This window comes from Cibotium barometz, chromosome 13, assembly GCF_041138505.1.
Source record: "Cibotium barometz isolate CiBa-2024 chromosome 13, ASM4113850v1, whole genome shotgun sequence".
Lineage (NCBI taxonomy): Eukaryota > Viridiplantae > Streptophyta > Polypodiopsida > Cyatheales > Cibotiaceae > Cibotium > Cibotium barometz.
In genome coordinates, this window is record NC_141058.1 from 36,901,014 (window position 1) to 36,928,564 (window position 27,551).

General features: G+C 40.2%; 1 protein-coding gene across 8 annotated transcripts; it reads right to left on the reverse strand.

Annotated features, from left to right (window-relative positions):
- Positions 1-18,516: 18,516 nt before the first annotated feature.
- On the reverse strand, positions 18,517-23,905 carry LOC147632642 (polyadenylate-binding protein-interacting protein 7-like). Of its 8 annotated transcripts, none has more exons than XM_086807447.1 (12): positions 23,763-23,845; positions 23,479-23,540; positions 23,112-23,180; positions 22,432-22,489; positions 22,126-22,204; positions 21,987-22,026; positions 20,911-21,793; positions 20,692-20,833; positions 20,374-20,604; positions 20,147-20,217; positions 19,437-19,561; positions 18,517-19,350 (listed from the first exon to the last, which is right to left on the reverse strand). In XM_086807447.1, exons 4-12 carry the CDS (start codon positions 22,435-22,437, stop codon positions 19,050-19,052), a joined length of 1,878 nt encoding a protein of 625 aa, XP_086663573.1. In that variant the 5' UTR covers positions 22,438-22,489; positions 23,112-23,180; positions 23,479-23,540; positions 23,763-23,845; the 3' UTR covers positions 18,517-19,049. The 8 variants fall into 8 exon arrangements, with proteins under 8 accessions (XP_086663573.1, XP_086663572.1, XP_086663575.1 ...); XM_086807446.1 differs by having other exon boundaries at positions 22,607-23,180; XM_086807449.1 differs by having other exon boundaries at positions 21,888-22,026; positions 22,126-22,312; positions 22,607-23,180.
- Between the last annotated feature and the right edge of the window lie 3,646 nt (positions 23,906-27,551).

Consider the following 27,551-nt stretch of genomic DNA (forward strand, 5'->3'; position numbering starts at 1 on the left):
ATACAATGTGGGGGACATTTGCATACAAGGTTATACCATTTCGTCTCACAAACGCCCCAGCAACCTTTCAATAGTTGATGTGCATAGCTTTCAAAGACTACTTACAAAAGTGGTTGGAGGTATTCATTGATGATCTGTGTGCACACTCTCGATGGGCAGACCATCTAACCTACTTGAGGAAAGTGTTCGAGCGATGTCAATTATATCGTATATCCCTGAACCCCTCGAAGTGTCAGTTTTGGGTCAAGAATGGAGTGATATTTGGACACATTATCTCAAAGAAAGGTATATCCACGGATGAAAGCAAGGTCAAGCTAATATTGGAGTTGCCACCGCCTACCAACTGCAAGGGTGTGCAAAGATTTATGGGCCATGTGGGATATTATCACCGCTTCATAATTTTTTATGCTGAAATAGCCAGACCCTTGTACAAGCTCCTCATTGTCTTTGAGTGGACTGAGGAATGTTAGAAAGCAAATGATTGACTGAAGCAAGCATTGGTAAGTGCGCCAATTCTACGACCCCCTAATTGGGATCTCATATTTCACGTACATATTGATGCATCAAATTTTGCTATTGGTTGCGTACTAGCCCCCAACCTGGTGAGTTCAAATTGGACTATCCAGTCTACTTCACTAGTCGTCGTCAGCTGAATGATGCAGAGGTGAATTACACCACTACAAAGAGAGAAGGATTGGCCATGGTTTACGCCGTTAAGAAATATCGACATTACCTCTTGGCCAACAAATTCATCTTTTTCGTGGACCATCAAGCCTTACTATACCTAGTAAATAAACCTTTCCCCACAGGGAGAATCACACGATGGTTGCTATTGTTGTTGGAATTCGACTTTATAGTCACGGTACAAAAGGGAACACAACATGTGTTAGTCGATCACATGTCAAGAATTCCTAATGGGAAACCAGCAAAACTGGTGTTGATGATGATCTCCCTGATGTTTGTTTATTCAAGTTGGACATGGTACCCGAATGGAGTGAAGAAATCTTAGAGTATCTAGCTTATGGTTTTCCGCAAGAAAAAATCCTTTGAACAAAGATAAGATGTGGTGGCTTATCAAGCTTGTTACACCAACTGATTGCGGGAGAGCTATATAAGCTAGGAAAAGACAATGTGCTCAGAAGATGCGTTAGAGAAGATGAGTTCGTCTCCATATTGGAAGAAGCTCATTCACGGATAGCAGGTAGGCCACTGAAGACCGGAGGAGGAAGTGACATATACATTTTCATTTCCTCTTCATCCTTGGGATCTCCCACCGAGGGCTGGCATATCTGTACAGAGGTGGTCCGTTCTGTTGTGATCGAATCGTTACCGAACAACTTCCCCTCCATGGGGTGTGCTTTCCATGTTCTTAGACCAATCTTTAAGATTTGTAAATCCCTACATAAATACACATGATCCAAGGCCCAATCATGCACCAATTTGGATTCTCTCATGAAAGGTCTCCCCAATATTATGTCACATAAATCAAGTTGGGGTAGGAAGTCCATGACCATGACTGTATGATCGTAGCAAAACATAAAGAGTTTGAATTTAACATTCTCCGGAAGCCCAATGGGCCTCAAAGATGTTCCGTCTCAGCCATTTTAATGATGATTAGATTTGCTTTTTTTAGATCAAGTTTCCCCCAATTTTCCCAACAACGTTTTGTGATGATGCTAATCCCCGCCCCACCATCCAGGATCGCCAGTGCTGCGCCTGGTACCTATTATGATGAATTGAGATTGTAGCATTTGTGTTGTCGCTTTCGTAGTAGTGTCCCAGTTAATTAACTCGTATCTTAACGACCCGGGTTTTCCTCGTATGTCTCAAAGTTCTTTCTGCCAGCAGAGGTGGCAAAGCCTCATCTATAGTTTCAGCTAGCTTTAGTCCGCCCTTTACCCATTCTTTTACGTCTGTCCATAGGGTTGGTGAATTGCGTAACAGTTGCCCTAATGGCATTTGTACAGGCGTGGACAACACAGGTGATACTTCCTATGTCTCTGGGTCCTTTGGGGAGATAGAGGGTTCTTCCCATGTATGTGTCTCATATTCCTCCATAGGGAAGGAATGGATGAACTCCCCCAACCCATTTTCCTCAAACATTCTGGACAGTGTGTTTGCTTGGGACTCCTCTTCTGTTTCTTCTAGAATTGGGATTGGCACGTCCAATTCCCTATCCCTGGGTTGGCTTGTTTCGTGGATAAAATATATCCCTTACCTAGTTGGCCCTTAGCTGGCCCTTAGCTTGGCTTCATGAAGCCGTTGGCACTCTTCGACTAAGGCCCTGGCATCTTCGAGCTTTCTTATTTCCTCGTCGGCATTGGGGTATTCACTGACCCCCTTAGGAGTTGTTGGTTGCCCTTTTTGCTCTTCTTGGTCCAAACCTTTGTGATTGATCCTTTGATACCCCTCTTCCTTCGATTGGGTGGATCCGGTGTCGATTGTATCTTCTTCGGACCCATCTTGGATTGTGACCCTTGTGTCACACTTTCCCACTTTTTTCACTCTTCTCCTACGATAAATTATGGAAATAGTCACATCCGCTTGGTTCCTTCCCTTGTCTCCTAATTGAGCTTGAGCTCTTATTAGGACATTGAGTGGTGTGATATTTCCAAGCTGTACACTAATGGTCCGGACCATGGCTTGATTGGCATTAGAAGTTATACCACTTGCACGGTATGGACAATCCTTGATCAAATGATCAATCCCACATTTAGTACAGGTGAACACTGGCATGCCATTGGTGGGTGGAGCTACCTCTTGTTGGGGTTGGTGTGTATGAACCATATTCTTGTTTGGGAACTCGGCGACTTGAACCACATTCTTGTTTGGCACTCGGTGACTTGATGCGGCCCTCCACAGCCAAAGCATTGTAGCGGTCCTCTTCTTAGGTTCGAATTCATGTCCTTGACCTTCCATTGTCCAAACGGCATGACAGTGAATTCATAATGCCCATACCGAGTATTGATGGCTGTCTTCGGGATATCTTGTTCATTAATCCTTATCTAATAATACCCTGATTTGAGATCTATCTTTGTGAAGATCTGGGCTCCACTTAGCCTATCCCAAAGCTCATCAATTTTGGGGATAGGATACTTATTCTTAACTGTCAGCTGATTGAGACCTCTGTAGTCCACACACAGTCTTAGCGTTCCATCTTTCTTTTTCTGAAAGAGAACTGGCACACCCTAAGGTGAAACACTGGGTCTTACAAACACTTGTTCCAACAGCTGTCTAAGCTATTCCTTGAGTTTGATGGCTTCAGGAACTAGCAGTTTGTACATGCGCAAGGCTACAGGCTAAGCTCCGGGGGTCAATTCTATCACATGATCTATTTCTTGAATTAGAGGCATCTCTGTTAGCTCTACTGGGAATAAATCATCATAATCACTTAACCATTCAGGTTCTTTAGCTTTTAATTTTGAGTCTATCGGATTCATTTTGACAAGACAAATGAGTTGCTTCTTTCTAAGTCCTTTTAGTAACTTAGAAGCCTTTACTAACTGCAGACTTGGGGATCCTGAAATTCCAGTTCCTTGAACCTTGTTTCCATGAAGCTCACGGAAAGAAATGGTTCCATTATGATAGTGAATGTCAGCTTGATTTTTGTGGAGCCAATCCATTCTAAGGATCCTGTCAAAAACTCCCAAAGGTATAACTCTAAACTGATAGTCAGTGAAATTCCCATCTAGATTGAACTGAATACGTCACTTCTTCCCATAACTATTTCTGGTTCCTTCCACGTAACTGGAGTGGGTTAAAACCACCCGTTTCCTTTTGCTCAGTTCTCGTCCTCTGAGTATCGAGCTCTTGTTTCCTTAAGCTCAATTCTCGTAGTTATCATTCCACCTCACTCCGTTCGAGGTCTAACTCTACTTCCTCGGTGGTGGGGAAGAATATTTGACCCGTCTCATGGCTGCACTTTCTATGTCCCATCTTATTCGGGAGGTGTCGATTTTCGACAACCTAGAATTCGACGGTTGGATGGACACTTCTTGTCACGTGGACCGAGTCCAGTGCGCTGGTTGGCGGACCCATGCCCATAGATTGCGCGTCCTCATCATGATTGGTTTGGAGACCAAAAAATCCTTGGGCGATATCAATGATACCACTGGACCTGGTTGGGGAGGGTGGTTTCTCCTCTTCCCCAAACCCAGCGTATCTCAGCCCTTCTTCCATGAACTCTTCACTACTAGTTTCAGTGGCAATTAGGTTTCTTAAAACACTCAAGTGTGTGCTTGCGGAATGTCCTGATCCCACACTTCTTTGATAGGAAGATCCTGGGTGATTCGATGCACTATCGTAAGGTGTAAGATCATCTCCAATGAGTTTTCCAGATCTTAAGTGCATGTATGTACGATTTGATAAGCTATTTGTCAACCCAATTTGATTTTGCTTTCGATTCTATCGCTCTATTTCTAAAGCCGTGAAACTACACGGCATGAAAAGTCAGAAAAGGTTCATGGCATGAACGTTCTTCTGCAATTTCACGTGCTCAAAATTTTTTTGCCTTTCGGGTCAGATCCCCTCTCTTTGATATAGGCCGCCCTCCTTTACCGATGTTGTGGCCTGGTCTGACTATTCGTTGGATTTTGCCAACCTGTGAATCTATAGGGAAGGTTTCACGTCGTGAACAAGAAAGGGTTTCACACCGTGAACAATTTCAGAAGGTTTCACGTCATGAACAAGAAAGGGTTTCACGTCATGAATACTTTGCTGAACTTTCACATGCTCAAAAATTTTGGCAGACTTCGCGGCATCAGAGGTGTCAGGATAAGGTTGCCTATTTTTGGCAAGGCAATCCTGTGATTTTTGGAATTAATTATGGCACTAATTTCACGAGCAATTCGTGGCATGAAGTTGCAGAAAATGTTTCACGGCATGAACGTTTTTCTATAGTTTCACGTGGAACTTCCTGCGTCGAAAGTTGTGATTTTGGGTGCGTAATACTTATCCAATTGATACCAAATTGATTGTACCACTTCTAAGGAATGGAATGCAAGTTCTTGATTGGCACAGTCAATGGTTTCTTATGTTTTTGAATTTTTGAAAAAGAAGAAAAACCAAACACCAACCTGTTCATTCACGTTGGTGCTTTCAATGATGCAAATATCAAAATTAACAAGAACAAACAGTGAAGCTCTATCCTAAAACCACTCCACCACAAACATACACAATATCACAACCAATTTCTAACAATTTCTTCCTACCACACACATCTTATCCATTCATTTTCCACACAATGCACTACTAGAATATAAGGGCAATAATGAAGCCTATGCAATGGGAGCTGAAACTCCAAGAGGATGGAAGAAACAAAGGTGTTTCCCCGGCAGCGGTGCCAAAAATGTTATGGGCTACCACACCAAGAGGGAACTCTACACATTCACCTAAAGGATAATCAATAGATCAGAACTATCGAGGGCACTTATTACCAATGTTTAGAACTTGAGTCCCTTAAGGCCTCCAAGCTTGCTTGTTAAGCTCCAACCTCCAAGCTCCACCTCCACGTTGTCATCGTAGAGTCGCTCGCACCATAGCATAAGGCAATCACTCTCTCTCACTCTTTCACATTAGCATGCATCACACAAGCATAGAAGAGGCACAATGCTAGAATGCTCTTTCTCCTTCAATCTCTCTCAAGACACAAGGGATAGCTCTCTATAGCACAAAGGGGATTGTGTCTTTTCATTATGAGAAAATGCCTTATATACATTTGGCCCTTATTCACACTTGGGTGCCCAAAACTTACTTACTAGGCCTTGGGTGGCCAATATCTCATAATGTATAACTTTTATAGTGTTGTTTCATGACACTTATTAATGTCCTCAATTGGAGGATCATGTTTGTTAATCCAAAATGGGATTAACACTATTTGCATATAGAAAATAGAAAAATCTATATTGCTCTTCCTTGGTTGTACTAGGAGACAACCAATGGCAAATGCAAAGGCATCAAAGTGCACATGAAAAATCACATCCCATCTTGGTGGCTTGAGAATGGGAGTTAACACTAATGCTTTCTTTAGTTTTTGATGATTCTTTGCACTCATCAGTCTACACAAAAACACTCAACAACATGTAAAGAGGTTATGCCAACTCAACATACATGTATTATCCACAATGACCCATAAATCTCTAGACACCCTTGAAGTTAAGGTCTCTTAGATGCTCAAGCATGACCTTGACCTTACTCTCATCAGTGGATGTGCCATTCTTGGAGACAATGTGTCCAAAAATTGCACTGTGGTAGCTCAAATGTATTTGAGAGGAATTCACACACATATCATCCATGAACACTTCTAAGCATTTTCGGAGGAGATCCCTAAAAGATGTACTCTTAAGTATTTGGAACATGGGGGAAGCATTGATAAGTCCAAAGGGCATGACTTTATAAGTAAAAATACCTCATTGAGTAGCAAAGGCCATTTTATGTTGATTCTTGGGATGAATTATCACTTGATTATATCCCAAGAAACCGTCGAGAAAGCTATAGATCTCTTTCCTCCGCTAATCTTTCTAATACATACTCAATGTAGGGGAGTGCATAGTTATCCTTCATTGTGGCAATGTTTACCTTATTAAGATTGATGCAGATGCTTAGGTTGCTATTCTTTTTCATAACTACCACAGTTAGGGATACCCAGCACTCTGTGTTCAATCTCATAGATGAATCCCACATCCAACAATTTCTAGATTTCTTCTTTGATAAGTTGATCATATTTGGGATTCATCTCACATGGCCATTGCTTGATACGTCTTGACTCAGCCACAATCAGAATCATATACATTACAAATAGAGGGACGTACTTCTTTCATGTTAGAGTATGACCATTTAAACACATCTAGATAGTCCTTGAGAAGATCAATGAGATCTTTTGCTTCATCTGGTGCGCTTCATCTGGTGAGAGGTCTTTGTCTATATACACAGGTTTGGGTTCCTCCCTAGGATCAGCTAGATCTACCTCCTTGGTCCTCAAAAACTTATTATGTATTGCTTCCATACAGGGGATCCCTTAGCCTTGTCATTTTGAATAACTCTCTCTCTTATGTTTTGGTTATAGAAATGCTCAGGGACATAGATCCTGAATTTTCTATGTTGTAGTTATGGAAATGCTCACAAAGAGGCGTTGAATTTCCTTCCTCTTCCTCCTTTGCTAAAGCTTTCATCCTAGCTTTGGCTTCTATGTCTTTTCTTGCCAACTCCTAATTTCATTTTTGCCTAGCTAAATGGTTAAGTTTCTCCGATTCTTAGGGTTGAATGGGGAGGGACTTCAGCCTTGCATAAGAAGGTAAGTGTTTGTATTGGTTGTACTCCCCCCTCCCCATGGAATTTCTACCTCATGTCCTAGCAATGACAAGACTGATATCAGTAAGTTCTTTTAATGCTTGGGAACAAACATGACTTTTGAGAGAGTGATTGACCCACCATTTGCAGCAATGATGAGCACAACTTGCCAACTCCTTTCACTGGATATGAGGATTTTTTTACACATGTAACTGTGCCTCCTTGAGAAGCAAATTCAAGGGAGGAAAATAAATCATGCTAAGAAGTAATGTGCTTACTAATACCACCATCAAAATACCAAAAATGTTCTGTCACACTGACATGCACACATCATGGACAGAAGGGTCATAACAATAGTGCACAATGAATCATCCTATGTATAGTTTATTGACTCTTTCCTTTAGTAAAGCTGTGAGAATAGTAAACACCAATGAATTGTCCAAACATGCCTCATCAATATATGCAAGCTGCTCTTTGAGATCTTTGATCCTTGTGAGAAACTCATCCATTAATTCTCCCTTATTTATATTATCACAGGAGTGATATTTTTTCAGAATATTTTATCATGGGAGTGAATCAAATTAATTATGCGTGATGCATGGTTCATGTGTGATACATGGTAGTGAATGATTTCCATTTGTTAGGATTATTTTTGTGAGTGATTCCAAAGTAATTGTAATCTAACATTGTGGACTATATTGAGTATAGATCATCAGTTCGGACAACCAAGGTGGACATTGGACGAGATTATCTAGCCGAGCACATGTGTGCTAAATATTTGATTTTGTATGGTTTGGCCCATTATACATATGTTGGGCAAGGTTTATTTTTGATGAGATACTTTAAAAGCATTGGACTAAGGTTCAATTTTGTAAAAGTCCAATTTTGAAAAAAAAAAAAAGCTATGCTATTTATGACTCCAAGGGCTAAATTTATGAATATAATTTAAATACCGTGTCATGTGGGAGTGGAGCCACATACATCAGGGGGAAAGATTTCTGCCAATCTTGTGTTCTTTGATTTTTCATGCTTTTTGTTTTATGCTGTGGTGATGATGGTTTATTTCTTCTATTATTCAATTTGTGAAATATTTTAATCTCCATGTACCATGGACCTGTAATAGTGGTATCAGAGCACAGCAAATTCAAGTATTGAATTTAAGTCATGGAGAGTTGAAGAAAAATCAAGAAATTGCTTTTTTCTCAAAGGTTATTGGCTTGGAGAAAATTTGAAGCTTTTCAACAAATTCAAAAAACTTGAATGGGAAGAGCAAAAGTACAAAAGTACAAAGGCTTTAGACAAACAAAGAATTTGGACAAAGATAAAGTTCATTCAAAAAATTAGGAGATAAAGAAGAGAAGGTTTGGGAGACCTTTGGGCAAAAAAAAAAGGGCATGTTTATGTGAATTTTGTACACCCTTGGATGTGATTGAAGATTAAGGGCAAGGAAAGAAGGTGGAAAACCACAAGTGGATCAAGGAAAGAAGGTGGAAAACCACAAGTGGATTTGCAGGAAACCTCCCTCTTCAAGCAAAAGTGGTTTTCATAAATTCTTAGCCTCTTCTTGATCCGTCAGTATGGATGAAGTCTACAGTTGAAGGAGAATTGGGCTTAGCTTTTGGATTGCTAAACCACTGTGCATGGCTGATTTCTATAATGGAGGGTTCATAATTTTTCCTTTCCCCTTCTCCAAAAAATCACCCTTGCAATTGGTGGTTTAATTTTTGAAATATTTCCCAATTAAATTTTTCTACGCGTGGTGGGTTTCGTGTATGTGCAGGCTCGTAGGTTGTGAATCTTTTTACAAGCTTCATAGCTTTGCTTCAAAGCTTAATAAAGCTTTAATTAAAGCTTTTAAGACTTAAAGCTTTATCTTTTTCAAAAGCTTTCTTTAATTGCGTTGGTGCCTGGTTCGCACTACGCAGTCATGGAGAAGCTTTATTTTTAAATTTTTTTAAGAAAGCTTAGCTTGGTGCTTTAAAACTTCAATATTATAGGCTTTTTTTTAAGGAAAAAAGAGTGTAAAGCTCTATACTATAAGCTTATATAAAAGCCTATCTTCAAAATCCTTCAAAGATATCAACTATTGGGGGAAATTCACAAATTTCAAGATTGCAGAAATTATGCCATCGACTTTGAGTGCTTCATCAACCCTTCTTTCGAAATACACAGCAGTCAAATAAGCTTGCTAACTTTTCTATTTTATTTCGGCATTACCATATTATTTTACTTGTTTCTTCTACAATGGCAATCTATCCACAACCACCTACTATCCAGAATCAAGTAAACATACTTCAAGCTCAGTTATTGAGTGAGAAGAGGCAACGAGAAGATTTTGAGCATAAATTTACTCGCGAAGTGAAGACGTGCATATTTCAAATAATCTGATTCTTCGGATTCTGACGAGGGTCCTATTATCCAAAGGACTATGTAAGCTACTCTCAAAGCTCAAGAATCTCGAAAGGGACACAAAATCAGCAGAAAGGCTTTTACTTTTCAAGATAATGATGGCAAAAAGGATGCACACGTCATACTCGCATGGTTGAGCCAGCTTGATGATTATTTTGATGGAGAGAAATTTTCTGAGAAGGATAAGGTTAAATGTACTACTAATCATTTGGTAGGTAGTGCAGCTCTGGTGGAATGTTATTAGATAGGGAAAACGCAAACCAAAGTCATAGAAAGAATTCCAGAAGCTAATCAAGAAGGATTTCTCACCTCCGTTATATAAGAGTAAAGCCAGACAGCAATGGGATATTTTTAGACAGCTCGAAAAGGAGAACATATCAACCTATGTTGAGAGATTTTGGCAAACTTTATTGTAACTTCAAGCTATCGAGAAAGTACGTGAAAAAGAACAAAGGAGAAAGTTCGGGTTTGAAGCCAGTTATTAAAGCAGAAGTGAACATGTTTCATCCTCGTTCTCTTAGTAATGCCATATCTCTAGCAACAAACTGCGAGAAGAAAAATGGATTTCTGAGGGACACTACAATGACAAATTTGAATATTCCTTAGATTTACACATGTTGAGAAGTTTCAGCACAAAGATAAAGCAAAGAAGCACAATGGTCCGTAAGTGAATGGGAAGAAAACTGAAGCTGCAAAGAAGACCAACAACGGAGATCAAAAATCTTGTGTGATTACATGTTACCGGTGAGGGCATTATGCATATGAGTGTCCAGAAAAGAAAAAAAATCAAGTTGCGGTTATGAACATGATTGAAGACGAAGACAAAGGTGCCCAACCTAAGCAAGAGGGTACTCCCAATCATGATTTATACCACTAGAGAGGTAAGCCTAAAACTCACAATTATGCATTGTTCAATATAAAATTTAAAAAAAACTATATTTAAATTCAAATATAATAGCCAAGATAGTTTAATGATTGATATGTACTTTCTATACGTGGAAGAAAATACATATTAGACCATTCACTATCAAGACTTGAGTAAACTAACAATGGTGCACATATGTTGTTCAATTAATCGAAGAATGTATGTAACTTAATGTTATTTCACATTCAACTTTTAAACTTTAACACCTCATTTAAAACACTTTCTTCAAATTATTCTCTTTTTTATTTCAATATAAGGTTAACGAGGTGTCTGTGAAAGATACTTGTATTGGTGTATGTGAGAGATACTTGTGTCGATGTCTATATGAGAGATACTTGTGTCGGTATCTATAAAAGATACTCATATTAGTGTTTGTGAAAGATACTCGTATTGGTGTATGTGACGGATACTCGTATTGGTGTTTGTGAAAGATACTCGTATTGGTGTATGTGACGGATACACTTTTGATGTCCGAGATGAATAATCTAAGTGATATTTATCTGTGATGGATAACTTATCACAATCTAGTGTTGAGAATGATTCTATCTGTGAGACGGATATTATATTCTGACTCTCTTCACTTGCTAATTAAATATGCAATTGAGGTCAGTTGCAACCCAAATAAGAGGGAATGTTACGGTAATTAATTTATTATTGGGTGATCCAGTAAGTGAAAGAATATCTTGGGTGATCCAAGTGTGATTAAAGAATTATTTGGTTTTGTGAGTGAATCCAACCAACTGTGACATGTATGACGCATGTAAGAAATATGTGAGTTTGATTGTGAGTGAAGCCAATCAACTATTTTGAAATAAATTTTTTCATGAGGGTGACCCTAGTTGGTTGTGAGTGAATCCAACCAGCTGTGACACGTGTGATACATATGAAAACATTGTCAGTGAATCCAATGTAAGAGTTTGATTGTGAGTGAATCCAATCAACTCTAAGACACGTGTGACGCGTGCAAATATTACGGGAGTTTGATCGTGAGTGAATCCGATCAACTTTAATACATGTGCGACACGTGTGAGGACATTGGGAGTGAATCCGGGAGTGAATCCAATGTGGGAACGATTAATGTGTTTCATCACTCGTGTGTGTGCTGATAGTTACAAACGAGGGACGGTTATTTTCTCAAACGGAAGAACTATCATGGGAGAGATTTTTCAGAATATTTTATCATGGGAGTGAATCAAATTAATTATGTGTGATACATGGTTCATGTGTGAAACATGGTAGTGAATGATTTCCATTTGTTAGAATTATTTTTGTGAGTGATTCCAAAGTGTTTGTGATCTAACATTGTGAACTATATTGAGTATAGATCATGAGTTCGGAACAATCAAGGTCGAGACTATTTAGTCGAGCACATATATGCTAAATATTTGATTTTGTATGGTTTGGCCCATTGTACATATGTTGGGCAAGGTTTATTTTTTATGAGATACTTTAAAAGCATTGGACTAAGGTTCAATTTTGTAAAAGCCCAATTTGGAAAAGAAGTTATGCTATTTATGGTTCTAAGGGCTAAATTTGTGAATATGATTTAAATACCGCGTGTGGGAGTGGAGCCACACACATCAAGGGGGAGATTGCACCCAATCTTGTGTTCTTTGATTTTTGATGCTTTTTGTTTTATGCTATGGTGAAAATGGTTTATTTCTTCTATTATTCAATTTGTGAAATATTTTAATCTCCATGTACCATGGTCCTGTAACACATATACTTGGACTCTAACTGCTTGCATAAGTGGCCACTCATGCCTCATTATGCACTCGGTAAAGTACAACAAGTGCATCCCAAGCTTGATTGACAATTTTACATGAGCGAATATGAGGAATAATGCTCCTTTTTCATGGAAAGTTCCACCAATGCATGTGCTCATGCATCCCTACCTCCCACCTGACTTGTTCCAATGTGAAAGGTGTAGAGGCGGATACCACATTTACATCTAAACTAGTACCTCCATCCAAAGTACCTGTACTATCCGATGTTGGTGAGATATGTTGGTGAGATAGGGCATTCCTCAATGCAAATAACAACATTCTAAAGCCCTTAAGAATGTGGACCAATATTCTACAGCCCTTAAGAATGTGGCAACCAATACATGATGCATCATCAACAACAGGTAGTTAGTCACATCAAGCTTATCCTCCTTAACAAAAAGTATCCCAAATACATCACTACTTACCGTTTCAACTTGCAAATAATGAATCTCTAACATGAAATACAAAGCAATTACTATCAATGCAACGAAGTTGGCTACTAGTAAACCACCAACAAATGCAACAAAGATGGCTCTAGTAGATCGCTAGATGATGAAGAAACATGTAAAGTGTATGACAAAATGCAAAGTACAGAGTGTAGAAATGTTATTGGCAAGGAGACAATGATGACAATGCTGACAAAGCTATTTGATGATGAGCTTGAAGATGTGACGTCAAATAAAGTGGCAATGATGGCCCCATGACTGCACACCAAATGTTATTATAGTGCAAAAAACCTAAAATCAAACAAAGATAGTTCAAACTCACACTCCCCCAGATGTTTGCGTAACATATATACTTGGACTCTAACTGCTTGCATAAGTGGCCACTTGTGGCTCATTATATGCACTTGGTAAAGACCTGGCTTGTTCCAATGTGGAAGGTGTAGAGGTGGATGCCACAGCTACATCTAAACTAGTATCACCATCCAAGTACCTAGACTATCCGGTGCTAGCGAGATAGGGCGTGCCTTAATGCAAATAACAACGTTCTAAAGCCCTTTGGAATGTGGCACAACCAATACACGATACATCATATATAGGACCACAACGGGTAGTTGGTCACGTCAAGCTTTTTATCCTTAGCAAAAAGCATCCCAAATACATCACTACTTACCATATTAGCCTGCAAATACTGATAGGGAGACAACGATGATGAGCTTGAAGATGCGATGTCGATAAAGCGGCAATGATGGCCCTATGTGACTACACACCAAATGCCATTATAGTGTAGAAAACCTAAAATGATGATGAGCTTGAAGATGCGATGTCGATAAAGCGGCAATGATGGCCCTATGTGACTGTGCACACCAAATGCTATTATAGTGCAAAAAACCTAAAATCAAACAAAGATAGTTCAAGCTTACACTCCCCTAGGTGTTTGCGAAAACCTTACAGCATGCGAACGATCCCCAATTCACTCCTAAAATGAAGCGTATAAACTTTGTTAACATAGTTAACACAGCACACACTATAGGGAATACCTTCTCCACCTAAGAGGATAGCTCAATCTTTGATCATTAGAAGAGAAAATCGAGGAGGTGGTGGCAAGGGGGTGACGGCCAAGAGAACCTCCTCTGATATCAATTGTTGGAGTAGAGATTAAGGTAGTAACACACAAACACATGCAGCAAGCAAGCAAAGATGGCAAGCTGAGAGAAGCATAACACTCAAAGTAGATTGATGAGAATGAGTGAAATATAAGTGAAGTGACATGATAAGGTCACTTAAACACATTCATAAGAGTGTGTACACATGCCCAAAGGAAAAAACCTCTCCTAAAGAGTGAAAAAGTGCCCTGGCCCATCATTAGCCTACGTCCACACATCACTACCATATAAATGGCTACGAATGTCTCTAGTAGATTGGTACACAAAGTCATCAAGTTATGAGCAACAACAAAGCTTGGGACATACCAACAGACCCCAAGCAGTAAAGAAAAGGTTATCCACTCTCTATGACCTACAATATTGGTGCCATTTCAAAATTTTGTGTCTTTATATCCCATGCACGTTTTCAAGAATGTAGAGATTCTTTATGGAGATATCTAAGTGGGTTATTCCATGAGAAAGGACATTGAGGCATCAAGAACAAAGCCAACATTATGGCTAATATATAAAGACAATCATGATCAACATACTAGGCAAATCTATGGGTCTTGATATATATAAAGTATGCAAAGGTCGAGGAAATGATAAGTGTCATATGCACCCCAATAGTTTTTCTTTTTGACGCATTCACCATTGCAGAATGTTTCTTATTGGGTTTAATGAGTTTTGACTAAGACAACTTCTTATGGGTGAATTAGCATTTTGTTGGTTATTCACTAGCTTTATCATGTTTTCTTAATATTGAGCTTGTCTTGAATGTTATAGTACATTTTGCTTTTTATCCATAGTGATCATTGGCTTTATCATGTTTTCTTAATAATGAGCTTGTCTTGAATGCTATAGTACATTTTGCTTTTTATCCATAGTGATTTATCATGTTTTCTTAATATTGAGCTTTTCTTGAATGTTATAGAACATTTTGCTTTCTATCCATAGTGATCACTGGCTTTATCATGTCTTCTTAATATTGAGCTTGTCTTGAATGCTAAAGTACATTTTTGCATTAGTTATCAAAAGTTTCGTGAGTATATGAATTGGTATCATTGGCAAGGTTATATGAATAACATTAATTAATTGTTGTTGTAGTGGATTCATGTAGATTGTGGATTTACTGATAATTATTGGTACCATTGGCAAGGTTACATTGATTGTGGATGATTATCAATGATGTCCTCTTGTAGGTGGATTGGGTCAAAGGAGATGAGGCAATTTGAGTTTACCAAAGAAGAAGACACAGAATGCATAGAACTCCTTTGCTTGATGGAGATAGAAGTCAACAAATTTCTTTAATATAGTAACTGCTAGAGAGGAGGATGAGGAGCACAAGAAGGAGAAAGACGTTAAACAAGATGGTGGCTTTCTAGACTCTGACAGCACCCGCGTCTCCAGCTCTAAATAAAGAGAACTCACACATGGGCGGCTATGAAAATCAACAAAGGCGCTGATCCACTAGTCCGTGGTCACGTGCAAAGGAGGCCGGCCTCACCACTGCTCCAAAAAAACGTTTTTTCAACCTAAAGGCAGTGTTCTATTTAGACTTGGACATAAAAATCATTAAAAATTCATACAAATGTCGGGATTTATAATTAAAATGTTCAAATTTCATCACTTAAAATTAAAGGCAATGTGAGATTCCAACGCTGATTTCTGAATTTCAGCCTAGAAAATTACATTACGAACTGGGTTATGTGAGCACTGGGCCTCGCTGAGCACGGTACACTACCAAGGTAAAAAGGATAAGTTGAATTAATAAAATGACTAGGGCAATAGACTAATACCCTTATAGTCTAAATAATTTGGCTTCAAATTCTAGATAGTGGCACTTAGGGGGCTAAAGACTACAAATGGAAAACTCTCCCCAGGTGAAATTGGCCTAGATGGGGAGGTGAACGAGCTCGTCCACACCACAGGCTTGGGCAGGGAAAATCTCCCCCGTCCAAGCTCAAGCTGAAATTGGTCTGAATGGGGAGGTACAGGCTTGGGCGGGGAAGATCTCCCCCGTCCACGAGCTTGGACGGGGGAGATCCCCCCAAAAAAGCCGGATTGACGGGCTCGTCCACGAGCTTGGGTAGGGAAGATCTCCCCCATCCACGGTTTTGGGAAGGGGAGATCTCCCCAAAAAAAGCGAGATTCCACAAGTGTTTCTACGTAAAAATCGCGGAGAAGAAAGGGGGACTCCCAAGGGAAATCTCTCCCAAAAAACGGGATTCCACAAGCTTTTCCCCCAAAAACATTGGGGGCTCCCTATCCAAGAGCTTGGGAGAGGGAAATCTCTCCCAAATAACAAGATTCCACAAGCTTTTTAGCGAAAAAAACCCAACGGGTACCCAAAGCCTATAAATCCCCTTAGAATCAAGTTCTAACTATTCAATTTCTAACAACTTGTGAAAGCATACAAGACATCTACCTAGGATAACCTCCCACAGGTCCCCACTTGATCCGCCTCTAGGATAGCTCAAGCTTGACTAGGTAAAGCTTTCAAAAAAATTTAGCATTTCTTGTTACTCGTTGATCATGGAATGTTGATCATTGGCCATTGATTGTCCTCAAAATTTATGAATTTTGGAGTGGAAACATGTCAAATCTCAACCTTTTATATTTTCTTACATGCACTAAAAACGTTTGAAGTGTGATATTGGTACAAGAGCCGTGTTTCTCTGTATCAACCCATTTTTATCACAAATTATGTCTTTTTTATTCTTTGACGCATGTACCTTGTGACTTGGAGATACATGTTGGGATGCAAAGCACAAAGATGGCCTTCACACAAACAAGGATGATGAACCGTGGCAATCTAAACATATTCATGTTTATTGATTGAAACAAGATAATCCATGCATGCATTTCATGTTAATGCATGGGGGACAGTTTTTTCATCAAATTAGAAAATGAGGCCTTTCAATTCTCAATACATCCATCAACCCCTACATTTTTGAGGGACAAATGGATCATGTTGACCAATTTGGTCATGTTTACCTAATCAGGGTCAAATTGGATTGTAAATCTTTGTTGTGAATTGATCAAAGCTCAATATGATTGTCCAAAAAATATATTAATCAATCATGAGAATCACTAAAACATATTAATTTCCCCCCATCATGACTACTTTCTTTTTAGCGCAAGAGGTTCCAGAGGCCAAGGCGGCTCGCACTCAGGCTTAAAGCCCGTTGACGCGTCAGCTTTCTTTACAGAAATAGCATGACCTTGAGCTGTGGCCTGCAGGCAAGTGAAAACAGAATCCAACTCGACACAATGGACTCCCACGTCGGAGACACCCTTACTGAGCTTACATGCTCTTAGTGAACAATTTGTCCAAGTAGGAAGTGGAGAATGTGCCTGATACTGGTGGAAGAAATGGGGATCATTCTGGGGGGAGAAATGACAAAGAGGACATGCAAGATTTAATTCCAACAAAGAGAACAAGTAGACTATGTGCTAGCTGGGAACCCAAATGCCTCTCTTCTTCAAAGAAAAACGCTGTCATCATTTTCAAAGGCGGCCGTGGCTGCACAGCAGGCAAGCAAGAGAAGGCAGGCACACAGCTAAGAATGAAATATTTTGACAACCAAAAAGGAGATTCCTAGTGCTGATGATGGTGTACTAACACCGTGAAGAGCCCCTAGGATCGGACTCAAACAGTGCACTCCCAGGTCAAAGACACCCCCACTGAGTTCACGTGCTCATTCAGTTAGGAGTTCGTTACAGGGGACAATAATATATAGCTACAATGCGCATAGTAGTTGTTACCTTTACCATTAAGGTAAACTTTTTCTTTTTTGCAGGACATACACCATACTCGTAAATGTCAGAGTTCAATTTGAGCCCCCCTCCAGCCACATGTATAGATAGACTTCACACATTTTTTACACAGCATAGAACATATATCTCTAACAGCCCGCAGAACACAAAAAGTGGGGACCTTTAACACAAACAATCCTTGGGCACGCAATCAAAAAGACAGACAGGGATAACTTCCCATCCATCACTTGCCAACCCCACCCATCATCCCCTTTAACACAAATGATCCTCAGGCAGGCAATCAAAAAGACAGACGGGGATAACTTCCCATACATCACCCATCATATCCCCTTTGTGACAGGCAAGAGTTTGAGCATCCAGACCATTTCAAAAGTTGTTACCACAATGCATACAATGTACTCAAGAATCCCACGTATTTGGACAAGGATCTTCACCCTGCTAACCTAGATAGGTACCTTTTCAAAGGGTGAATGAATCCATACTAGCTTGCCTGCATGAGAACCGCATTTTCAGAGTGACTTCACTATAGCTTAAGTGCGTCCAGGTGGACAAAGGCAAAAGTTGTTACCACACTACATACAATGTACTCAAGAATTTGGTTAAGGATCTACACCCCTGCACATTTCACTATCCTAGATAGGTGTCATTTCAAAAGGTGAGAGAATCCGGCCTAGCTTGCCTGCATGAGAACTTCATTTTTAGAGTGACTTGACTATAGCTTAAGTGAGTCCAGGCAGACAAAGGTAACTTAACATCTACAATTTATAATCAGTACAGTATTTACTCCACCATAACTCATCCCCATATCAATACCATATACATGAGCAAAAGGTTTTGCAACAACACAGTGCATGGGAAGGAGCCAGTGTTTGATGAAGCATACAATCAACCTATCATTTGACAACTGTCATCGAAAGAATGTCACAAATGTGGTGGGTAATCTGACCTCTTGAGGGTGCAATTCTATAACGGCGGACCAAAAAATCTTGGAGAGCCTCTAAAAATGATTTACAATGATCTTCCAACAACAATTAGCTAAGGAAGACTTGGTTTCTGCAGGTCTTTGCTGCAGCAGGTGCTGTGGCTGTGGACAGAAAAATTACAAGGCTTTCAAAACTACTTCCAAGAAGTTGCCTTCCTTACAACACCTACGACGTAAAGTTACAATGCATATACAAGGCTTCTACTTACATCCCCCAAACCCACACATGGAGTGTTTACCACAGTATAATTAACAAAATCAGAGAGTTCACATGTGTGGCCTCTTTGTTACCATGCCGCGAATGTGGGGGCATCAACTCACCACAATCCTAACTATCCCTGGTTGAGGTTCTGTGAAATTAAGCAGCTCATCCTCTGCCAAATACCGCTTAACTGCAAAAAGCAGCCGGGCTGGTATCCTAGTGCCTTTCGCATGACCTGTGCCCACACTGATAAAAACCTGCTGCCGCTGCCTTGAAGTCCTGGCTGTTACTCGCAGGGCTGAAAGCTCGTGTTTTAGTAGAGTGACTGCCTCATTTACATGTAACCCATGCAGATCCAATAGCTGTGTCTGTCCAGGCCCAAAGCTTGGCGCTTGCACGACAGATATGTTTCTGCACACAGAACTCGATATAAATAAGAGAGGACCCATGGCCATTTACACACCACTGATATCTCTTGGAGACTCTGCAGGGGTTACCTTTGTTGGAAAACAATCTCAGCACCTTTGCTATGTGCAGCCTTCATTAATCTGTTATGCATCTGTCCCTTGGCACTCGCCTCCTTGGCAAGGACCTTGTTACCAACAAAATATGCTTGTCGGGCCTGGAATGCAAAGCAAAAAAATAAGTAACTCCCACAATCAAACATCTATTAGCCTGTACAGGCTTTCATTGTCAGACAAAGATCAAGATCCCATCCACTGCTTGTAAGCAGCCAGCCTTGGCCAAAGGCAGCACTATCTATTGCTGCTCCTAAACACGAACTCAGGATAAATGCCAACACTAGGAAATCCCAACACATACATAAACACAAGCTACAGCAAGGAAGGAGGGAAAGCTAGATAGCTCACAACCCAACTAAAAGCTCATAACAAAGGAACCCCAAAGCTCAAGAATCAAGATGCATGTCATCGAGCAAGCACCCAAGTACTAAGGGTCTCTACAGACAGATCCCCTGACCATCGGCCGGAAGGGCAGGGTTTGGACAGGGGCAATCCCCCACCCACGAGGAACAGGCAGGTGAGATTTCCCCTTTTCAAGGGTGGGGGTTGTGTGTGTGAAGACTCTATGAACATGTGTCCTATGGTCCATAACATATACACCCTCATTCGTATCACAACAGTATTATCAAGCATCTGATTTGCTATATATCCATGGCATGCAAGCTTTTACTTTGAACAAGCTTTACCTGCTCAAAGTACGCATTTCGAATGCGAGCATGGTTTCGAGCTTCCTCTCTCAATTCTGATGAAAGGTTGACTGCAACAAGAGCAGTAACAGAATCAACTGTAAATATAAGCTAGAAGAGGGGCCTCACTGGACCTCAAAATAAGCTCGTGGCAGTAGCAAAGGACAGCAAAACCTAACTACAAAATTTATAATAGTGATCACCACTTGAAGAAATAACATCCGTACCTGCAACAATATCATCCGTCTCTAGCCAGCTTTGAGGAGAGGGTAGATAATTGTGACGTGCGTGAGAAAGCTCAAACCTTTCTTCATTGGAAGATGGGGAGTCCCCACCAAAAGGACCTGCATATAGGCTTGGGGATGGAAAGCCGGAAGGTCCAAGTAAGAGTTCAGCTGCTGCTCCATTCCCATCATATGGCCACTGGGCACTCTTCTTTCTCGCTAATCTAGTGAACTCTGCCATACACATAGGACTGCCATTAATAATGACACACATGCCATCCCCAAAGAATTGATCTTAACATTGACCACTTTGTAATGTACCGTCAGGTTGCTGCATATCAACCTCCTCAAGGAAGTGTGACAGCCCACCAATAAGCTCCGGAGAAAAATCCATCAGCTTGGAGTCAGGGATGAAACGGGATGGGAATGGCGCATTCTGCCAAGATCTCCCATCGTCTTGCAGCTGGAAAAGGTTCAAATCAGTACACAAAAAACTAAATAGCATCTAAACTCACCTTTGCATTGAAAAATGCAACAAACCTTCAGCTGAATGAGCATATCAACAGTAAGGCTTATATCACCACCATTAGCATGATAAATATCAGCCAAACTCTGAGCTGGGAAGCTAGGGAATTCACTGGCAAGTAGGTTGACAGCATCTGCAGTGCCATTCTCTTCCAAGGGGTTGAGTCTCTCTCTAAGTCCGGCCGGGTAGTTTGAGCCATTTCCACTGTTCGAAAGCTGCCCATTCCAGTTGCTGCTGCCCAGTGAAGATAGCTGACCGGAGGGCAAAGCATGGTCACAGTCCCACAATTGCCTCAATGAAGCAGCTGGGTTAAGATCTGCATTCGAGTAGCCATGTGCAGCAACCTGTGCAACACTTTGTGGCCGTTTTCCATTAAACGTTGTTCTGTCCCACTGCAAATTGTCTGCTACCAGATCAGTCGGCTCCTTAAAACCGCCCACAAGAATCGAGGAATCATATATAGAACCCCTTGATACAGACGCTACAGGTTTGGGATTCTCCTCCACAGCTTGAATGAAGAAGTCAGTATCAGGTGTTAGAATATCATCTGGGAGTTGGGAGTTCCAGTACCTCCTACTCTCTTCATCTGAAGCACATGAATCTAAAGAGCCATTCTTGTCAGAGGAAGCTTTAACATTGTCTAACGCTGTTGATGGCTTGGTCTCAACTCCAGCAGCAGCAATGGTAGCAGAGGAGCTTGACCTAACTGCTGTAGGAACAAACTCTCTAGCATTGGGATTGAGTGCATTCCTTCTCAAAGTTGTCGGGGGATTGGGGTTCATTTCTTGAACCAAGATAAAATTCAGACAGATACACAGTTGACGCTTTTGTTTTTGAAAGTCTTGTTTTGGCACCCTTCTTTCTATAAATAACACAAAAGCTAAGCTTCCATCCTCCCTGCAAAAGGGGCCAACTACTTGATTAGAAACCCCGCACTAGCAAAGAACATAACAACATCAAAGTTTCTACAAAAGGGCACCGACCTACTTACATTGCAAATTCAAACGGCATCACAATACAAAAACTATACAACTTCTTATGGCCCCACTCACAACCCCAACATGAAGGGTCCATCATGCCTGCAGCTCACCTCCTCAAAAGTTTCACCCAATCAGAATCAAGAATTGCATCTGCAAAGTGATTTTCCAATCAAAGCACAACAATCATTGTCACATATATGATGGCTGACATCAGGGTGGTGTATAGGAGATGACAGTAAAGACCCTGACCCTGATCTCTAACACTGTTCCGTCTCCCAGAAAGGCAAGTAGCCCACGTGACAGAAGGGACACTGCTTTGGACACCATCCTGCTTCCAACAAAGGATCCCGTGCTTCTTGGTGAGAATGCCGCCCAAACAAACATTCCAACTGCCTGTCAGCTGCGAACAGGCATCTCACCTATCCAAGTAGCCAACCTAGCAGGAGGATCTTGATATAAAAACTCGCAAACTAATAAGCAGCTAGCCAAACATAGTATGTGGTTTGTACCCTACACTTTGCGGCTTTTAAAAAGGCTACAAAAACCTGCACTTACATTCATAATCTACCTTTAGCCCATAGCTTCCACTGCGACATGTGGGAGTACAACCCACCTGCCACCATCAGCAGGACAGACAAGCAAACTCATGGAATCCAAATATCCATTAGGCTAAAAAAATATGTGAATCAGTATGCCAAATGTACAACCCAAGACCATTGTCACAGTTCACCTTTACATGCGCCAAAGAAAAGTTGGAAGCTCTGAAAGTTAACAAAACTAAAATACAATCTTGAATCCACACACGAAGCTTCAAATCGTCAACTCCATCATGTACTCCACTATAACATCCCCACTCAGGTCATCAGCGCCCAAGAGTAGATGCAGGTGCATGCACAGATAGATTGTCACCTTTGTGGACAAATCTTCATAGATAAACCATCTAACTGTTACTTCTCCGGAGGCAAAAAAAAAATTCAGAGATGATGGATGCTAGCACTAAAGAGAACACACACACACGAACACACACACAGGGGGGAGCTGGTTAGGCAATTGCATTTACAACAGAAAGATAAAATGAAGGACAAAACCAAATGCGATCTTGAGTCCATGAGAGTCTACTCACAAAATTTCCAATCGTCAACTCCATCACATGTAGGATAGACTACGTGCTATACAAAAAACCTCAAATAGCATTCTTGGTAAACCCTAATCAGTATGGTGCCTGTTTAACATACCTTATCACACAGGATGCTTAACCTGAATTAGGTGAATGTCAACCACAGCATAGACCCCATAGTTTTCACCTGCAATCATGGAAACTACCAAACTTCAGACAAAATCTGTCGAGGTCCTGTGGAATGAAACCCTAAATAAACCCGCCAACTGGAAAAACCCTAGAATTCCTGCCAATCAGTGAAAATCCTAAAATCCTGCAAAAACAATCCTGACATCCTGCCAAAACGAATGAAACTTCCTGCACAGTCGTGAGGCCTAACATTCTCAGAAGTTGTAGAACCCTAAAATCGAGCAAGATAGTGAATCCCTAAAACATGTATTGAACAGAAGAAACCCTAAATATTTGAGCTCTGCAGCTTTCTTCACCTCATTATTTCGAGTGACAGGTCAGAGGGCGGCTTGCTGAGACAATAGCCCTTCCCTCGCATCTGCGTAAAGCATACACAAAGAGCAATGGTGAGAATGCGAAAATCCTTTCCCCCCTTTTACTCCGATCACTCAAATCGGACACCATATCTACACATAAAAGGTACAGTGGTTTCTTCCACGGCGATTCCTCTGCATCGCAAACCCTAAAACGGGCGAAATGGCAAGGGAGGCGATGACAGAGAAACCTATTTTCGAAGATTATGGGGAAAAGGGGACCATACCTGCTAGGGCAAGAAGAGAAGGAGAATCGATAGACAAATGGGCATCGCGTTAGCCACGAAGAAGAAGAAGATGGCAACACCCACCAACCCCACCGTGGTTAACGTCAACCAATCCAGGGTTTGAACCCGGCCTTGGTTAGTTCTGACCTGAGGACGGTTAGTTCTAACCCCCTTTGAGGTTTGCCCCCTTTCCAAATGTTGGATTGGTAGCGCTTTTTCCTTAACCTTTTCAACTTTATTTGCCGCCCTTTTTCACTCCCTTTACCTCTTCAACTTTAAGCTTGTGGCCACACGCATGTGTGCACATCCACATCCTATGATTTATCACATAGATTTTAATGAGAGGTCACTTCTCCCCCTCTCTCTCTCTGCACGAGCGCGCACACACACACACTAAGTGGCCCCGTGTATGTCCAAGAGGATAAACAAGCTTGATAATAAGAGATGGGTCTTGGGACCACAACAGATAAGAAATAAGGTTTTCTGGTCAGCTCATCCCTCCCTTGTTATATGGGGAGAAAATGGGTGATGGGACTCTCTTGACCATACATGGATTTATGTCTCCCACATGTAAAAAGGTGTACAACAAGTGACAAATTACACAGTGGAATAGTTTGTGCAAACATGCTAACATCAAGCATGAAGATAGCTCAAATATGTCAATGCTTAGCAATAGGGTACAGAAAATTTTTTCAATAATCATTTTCTTCTCCTCTTACATTTATCAACTCTATGAGATGGTGGCCTTTCCAATTTAAAATGGCCCACATGCATATGTCTAGTTCTCGTAAAAGAAAAGAATTGTGTTTCATCCAAAGGATTCTCCTACAAATAAGTATATCAGGAAATAAGTCATTTATGTGATCAAGAGTGTAAACCAAACAAAAAGTTAATACGTAATTAACATGCATGTTTATGTGTATTACTTAATAGAACATTTTAATCTAAAACCTTCACTTAAACAAGTGAAAAAATTCAAAGTTTGTATTATCTTGATCTCCTATTTAGGCTGTTGGTTTCTCTCTCATGAAGAGTGCAAATATATGTAGAAAAAAAGCATCTCAAACTCAAACCATTGCTTCCATACTTGTTAGTTTAAATTGTTTAGCTATGAAAAGGTATTATGCTTTCTCACAAACTTTACCATTCAAAATCACAATAGGGTGGTTGTACAATAAGGATCCTCACTTTTGTTTACCTTCCAAACTTTTTGGTAGCAAAAACAGCCATTTTTCCACTAAAAATGGCTAATTTACCCCTGTTGGACAAAGGAATTTAACATTACGCTCTTCTAATGAAATATCACACCATTAGTCATACACTTAAACATATGATCTGATCGAAAATCAAAAATTTCAAACGCCAAATTTCATGCGTCACAAATATAGTGTATATAACATGTCCCAAATTTGAACAAGTAGGCATAATAATATGATCATAAATATAGTGTATATAGCATGTCCCAAATTTGAACAAGTAAACATAACTGTATGATCATAAAATGTTAATAACTTCCTTGTTTTAACTCCAATCCCATCCCCACTTTGCACGCAAGAAAGGTATGTAACAGTGATCTTAACTTGATTTATTGAGTAACTTTTGCATGTAATTTCTATTTTAAACTAAATATTATATGTTTTGAAGGTTAAAAAAAGAGTGTTTTTTGTACAACACATATTTATAATAAAAAATATTTATTTTTACTTGATTGACTAACTCACCAATAGGTATTATGAGGATAATGTGGCCATATAATCTTCTTCTTTTTTATGGTTAGATTTTCCAAGATCTCTATTAGAAATTTACTTCAAAGTCTTAGAGAAGTTGAACATAATTAGTAAATTAATCATGAAAATTTATTTTTATGTGATTATGTAATAATTTTATGTGAGAAAGTGGTACTAATCACAGTGAATCTACAAAAAAATTAGTTTTATTTGAGTTAAAAAAGGTCTATCTTCATCCATTTTATGTGAAATAGCTCTATTTGAATAGTTTCTTCCCTTTCGGGCCTGGTAATCTGGGTTAGGTAATGTACCAAACCTAGGTGGAGACCCCTGAGATGGCCGTGCATATGGCCACATGTCTGACATGTTACCGACACATGGCATGCATTCCACCTCAATGTGCCACTTTATTATGCCACCTCATCACATGACAGGACATACTACCTCATTTGATGCGATGTCATATGCATTGACACATCGTCAAGGAGGGAGAGTTGCCACATCATTAGTCTATGTCATCAAAACATCCACCGTATATGGGCATATCACATCATCTTGAGTTGGTGCCACGTGTTACACACATGTATGCCACGTCAACAATTCGCCCTGCCATATTATCAACTTAAGTTTCCATGTCATCATCATCCCATGCATGGATGCATCCATTCATATTTTCACAAGTATGTAAAATATGTATATTTTACTTGAGTTTCCATGTCATCGTCATCCCATGCATGGATGCATCCATTCATAGTTTCACATGTATGTAAAATATGTATATTTAATTTATAGGTAATCCATGTATTATGAATTAGAATCAATATAATGCAAGATAAGAGAGTATTGTTTCCTACAAATGCACACACTTCTGTGCTCATTTCATTCAATCATAGCTTAATATCTAGTTTTCATAGCATTTTAGAGAGAATGGGCTCACAAAGTCATAGGAGTAATAAATCTAATAGAAATAGTTTTCATAGCATTTTAGAGAGAATGCACACACTGCTCATTTCATTCAATCATAGCTTAGTGTCTAGTTTTCATAGCATTTTAGAGAGAATGGGCTCACAAAGTCGTAGGAGTAATAAATCCGATAGAAATAGGAAACCCCCAGCTCATGAGGCTCAAGAAGCTGAGAGAAAGAGATAGCTCGGCGAGTGAAAAAGAGAGTGGAGAGCACGCCAAACAACGGGTAGCCTCTAGCGTTTAGCAAGCCAGCACCACCCTCACCTTCTCGATATAAGCCTCCTTCACCTCTCCCTACTATTGCCCCCCTTGGTTTGGATGAAGCATGTGAGCCATTCCTTTTCAGGGCAACCATGGTTGCACGATCTTCTTTCCTAAGTGTGGGTGCTAAGAGCTCCTTGGTTCACCTCCCAACCATAGCCAAAAACTACACGACTACTATCTTTGGACTCATACTCTTTTAATAGCTAAAAGCCCTTCACATGTGCCCAGCCACTTTTACTAGTGTCCAGCCACTCGAGTTCGTAATCGGTCATATTGGCTTCCCTAAGCCCCGCCCGTGCCTAGTCCGAACGGTTGACTATTAAACTTTGTATCTCTATCACTAACTATATCGGCAAGTAACCCATATAGTCGATAGATATTCTCAATGAACAGCCATGCTAACTCAGGCGTAGTCACGATCATTTTTGTCAAAATAAACTGACACATTTTTGTCAACCTATCCCCCACGACCACCCAAACCAAATCATGGCCTCTGTTCATTATAGGTAATCCAACTATAAAGTCTATTGAGATACTCTCCCACTTCCCATTTGGGATCTCTAGTGGACTTAGTAAACCACCTACTTTTAGGCGTTTTGCTTTAGTGACCTGGCAATTTTGGCATTTTAAGACATAGTCATGGACATCCTTACTTAAGCCAGACCAATAAAATTGTCTCTTAACTAGTGCATAAGTCTTCAGTATTCCAGGATGACCAGCACTTGGATTATCATGACATTCATATAAAATACGGCATCTAATGTCTGAGTCCGAAGGTATACATACTCTACCTTTGTAAAGTAGATAACCCTTATCGATGGAAAAGTTCTTC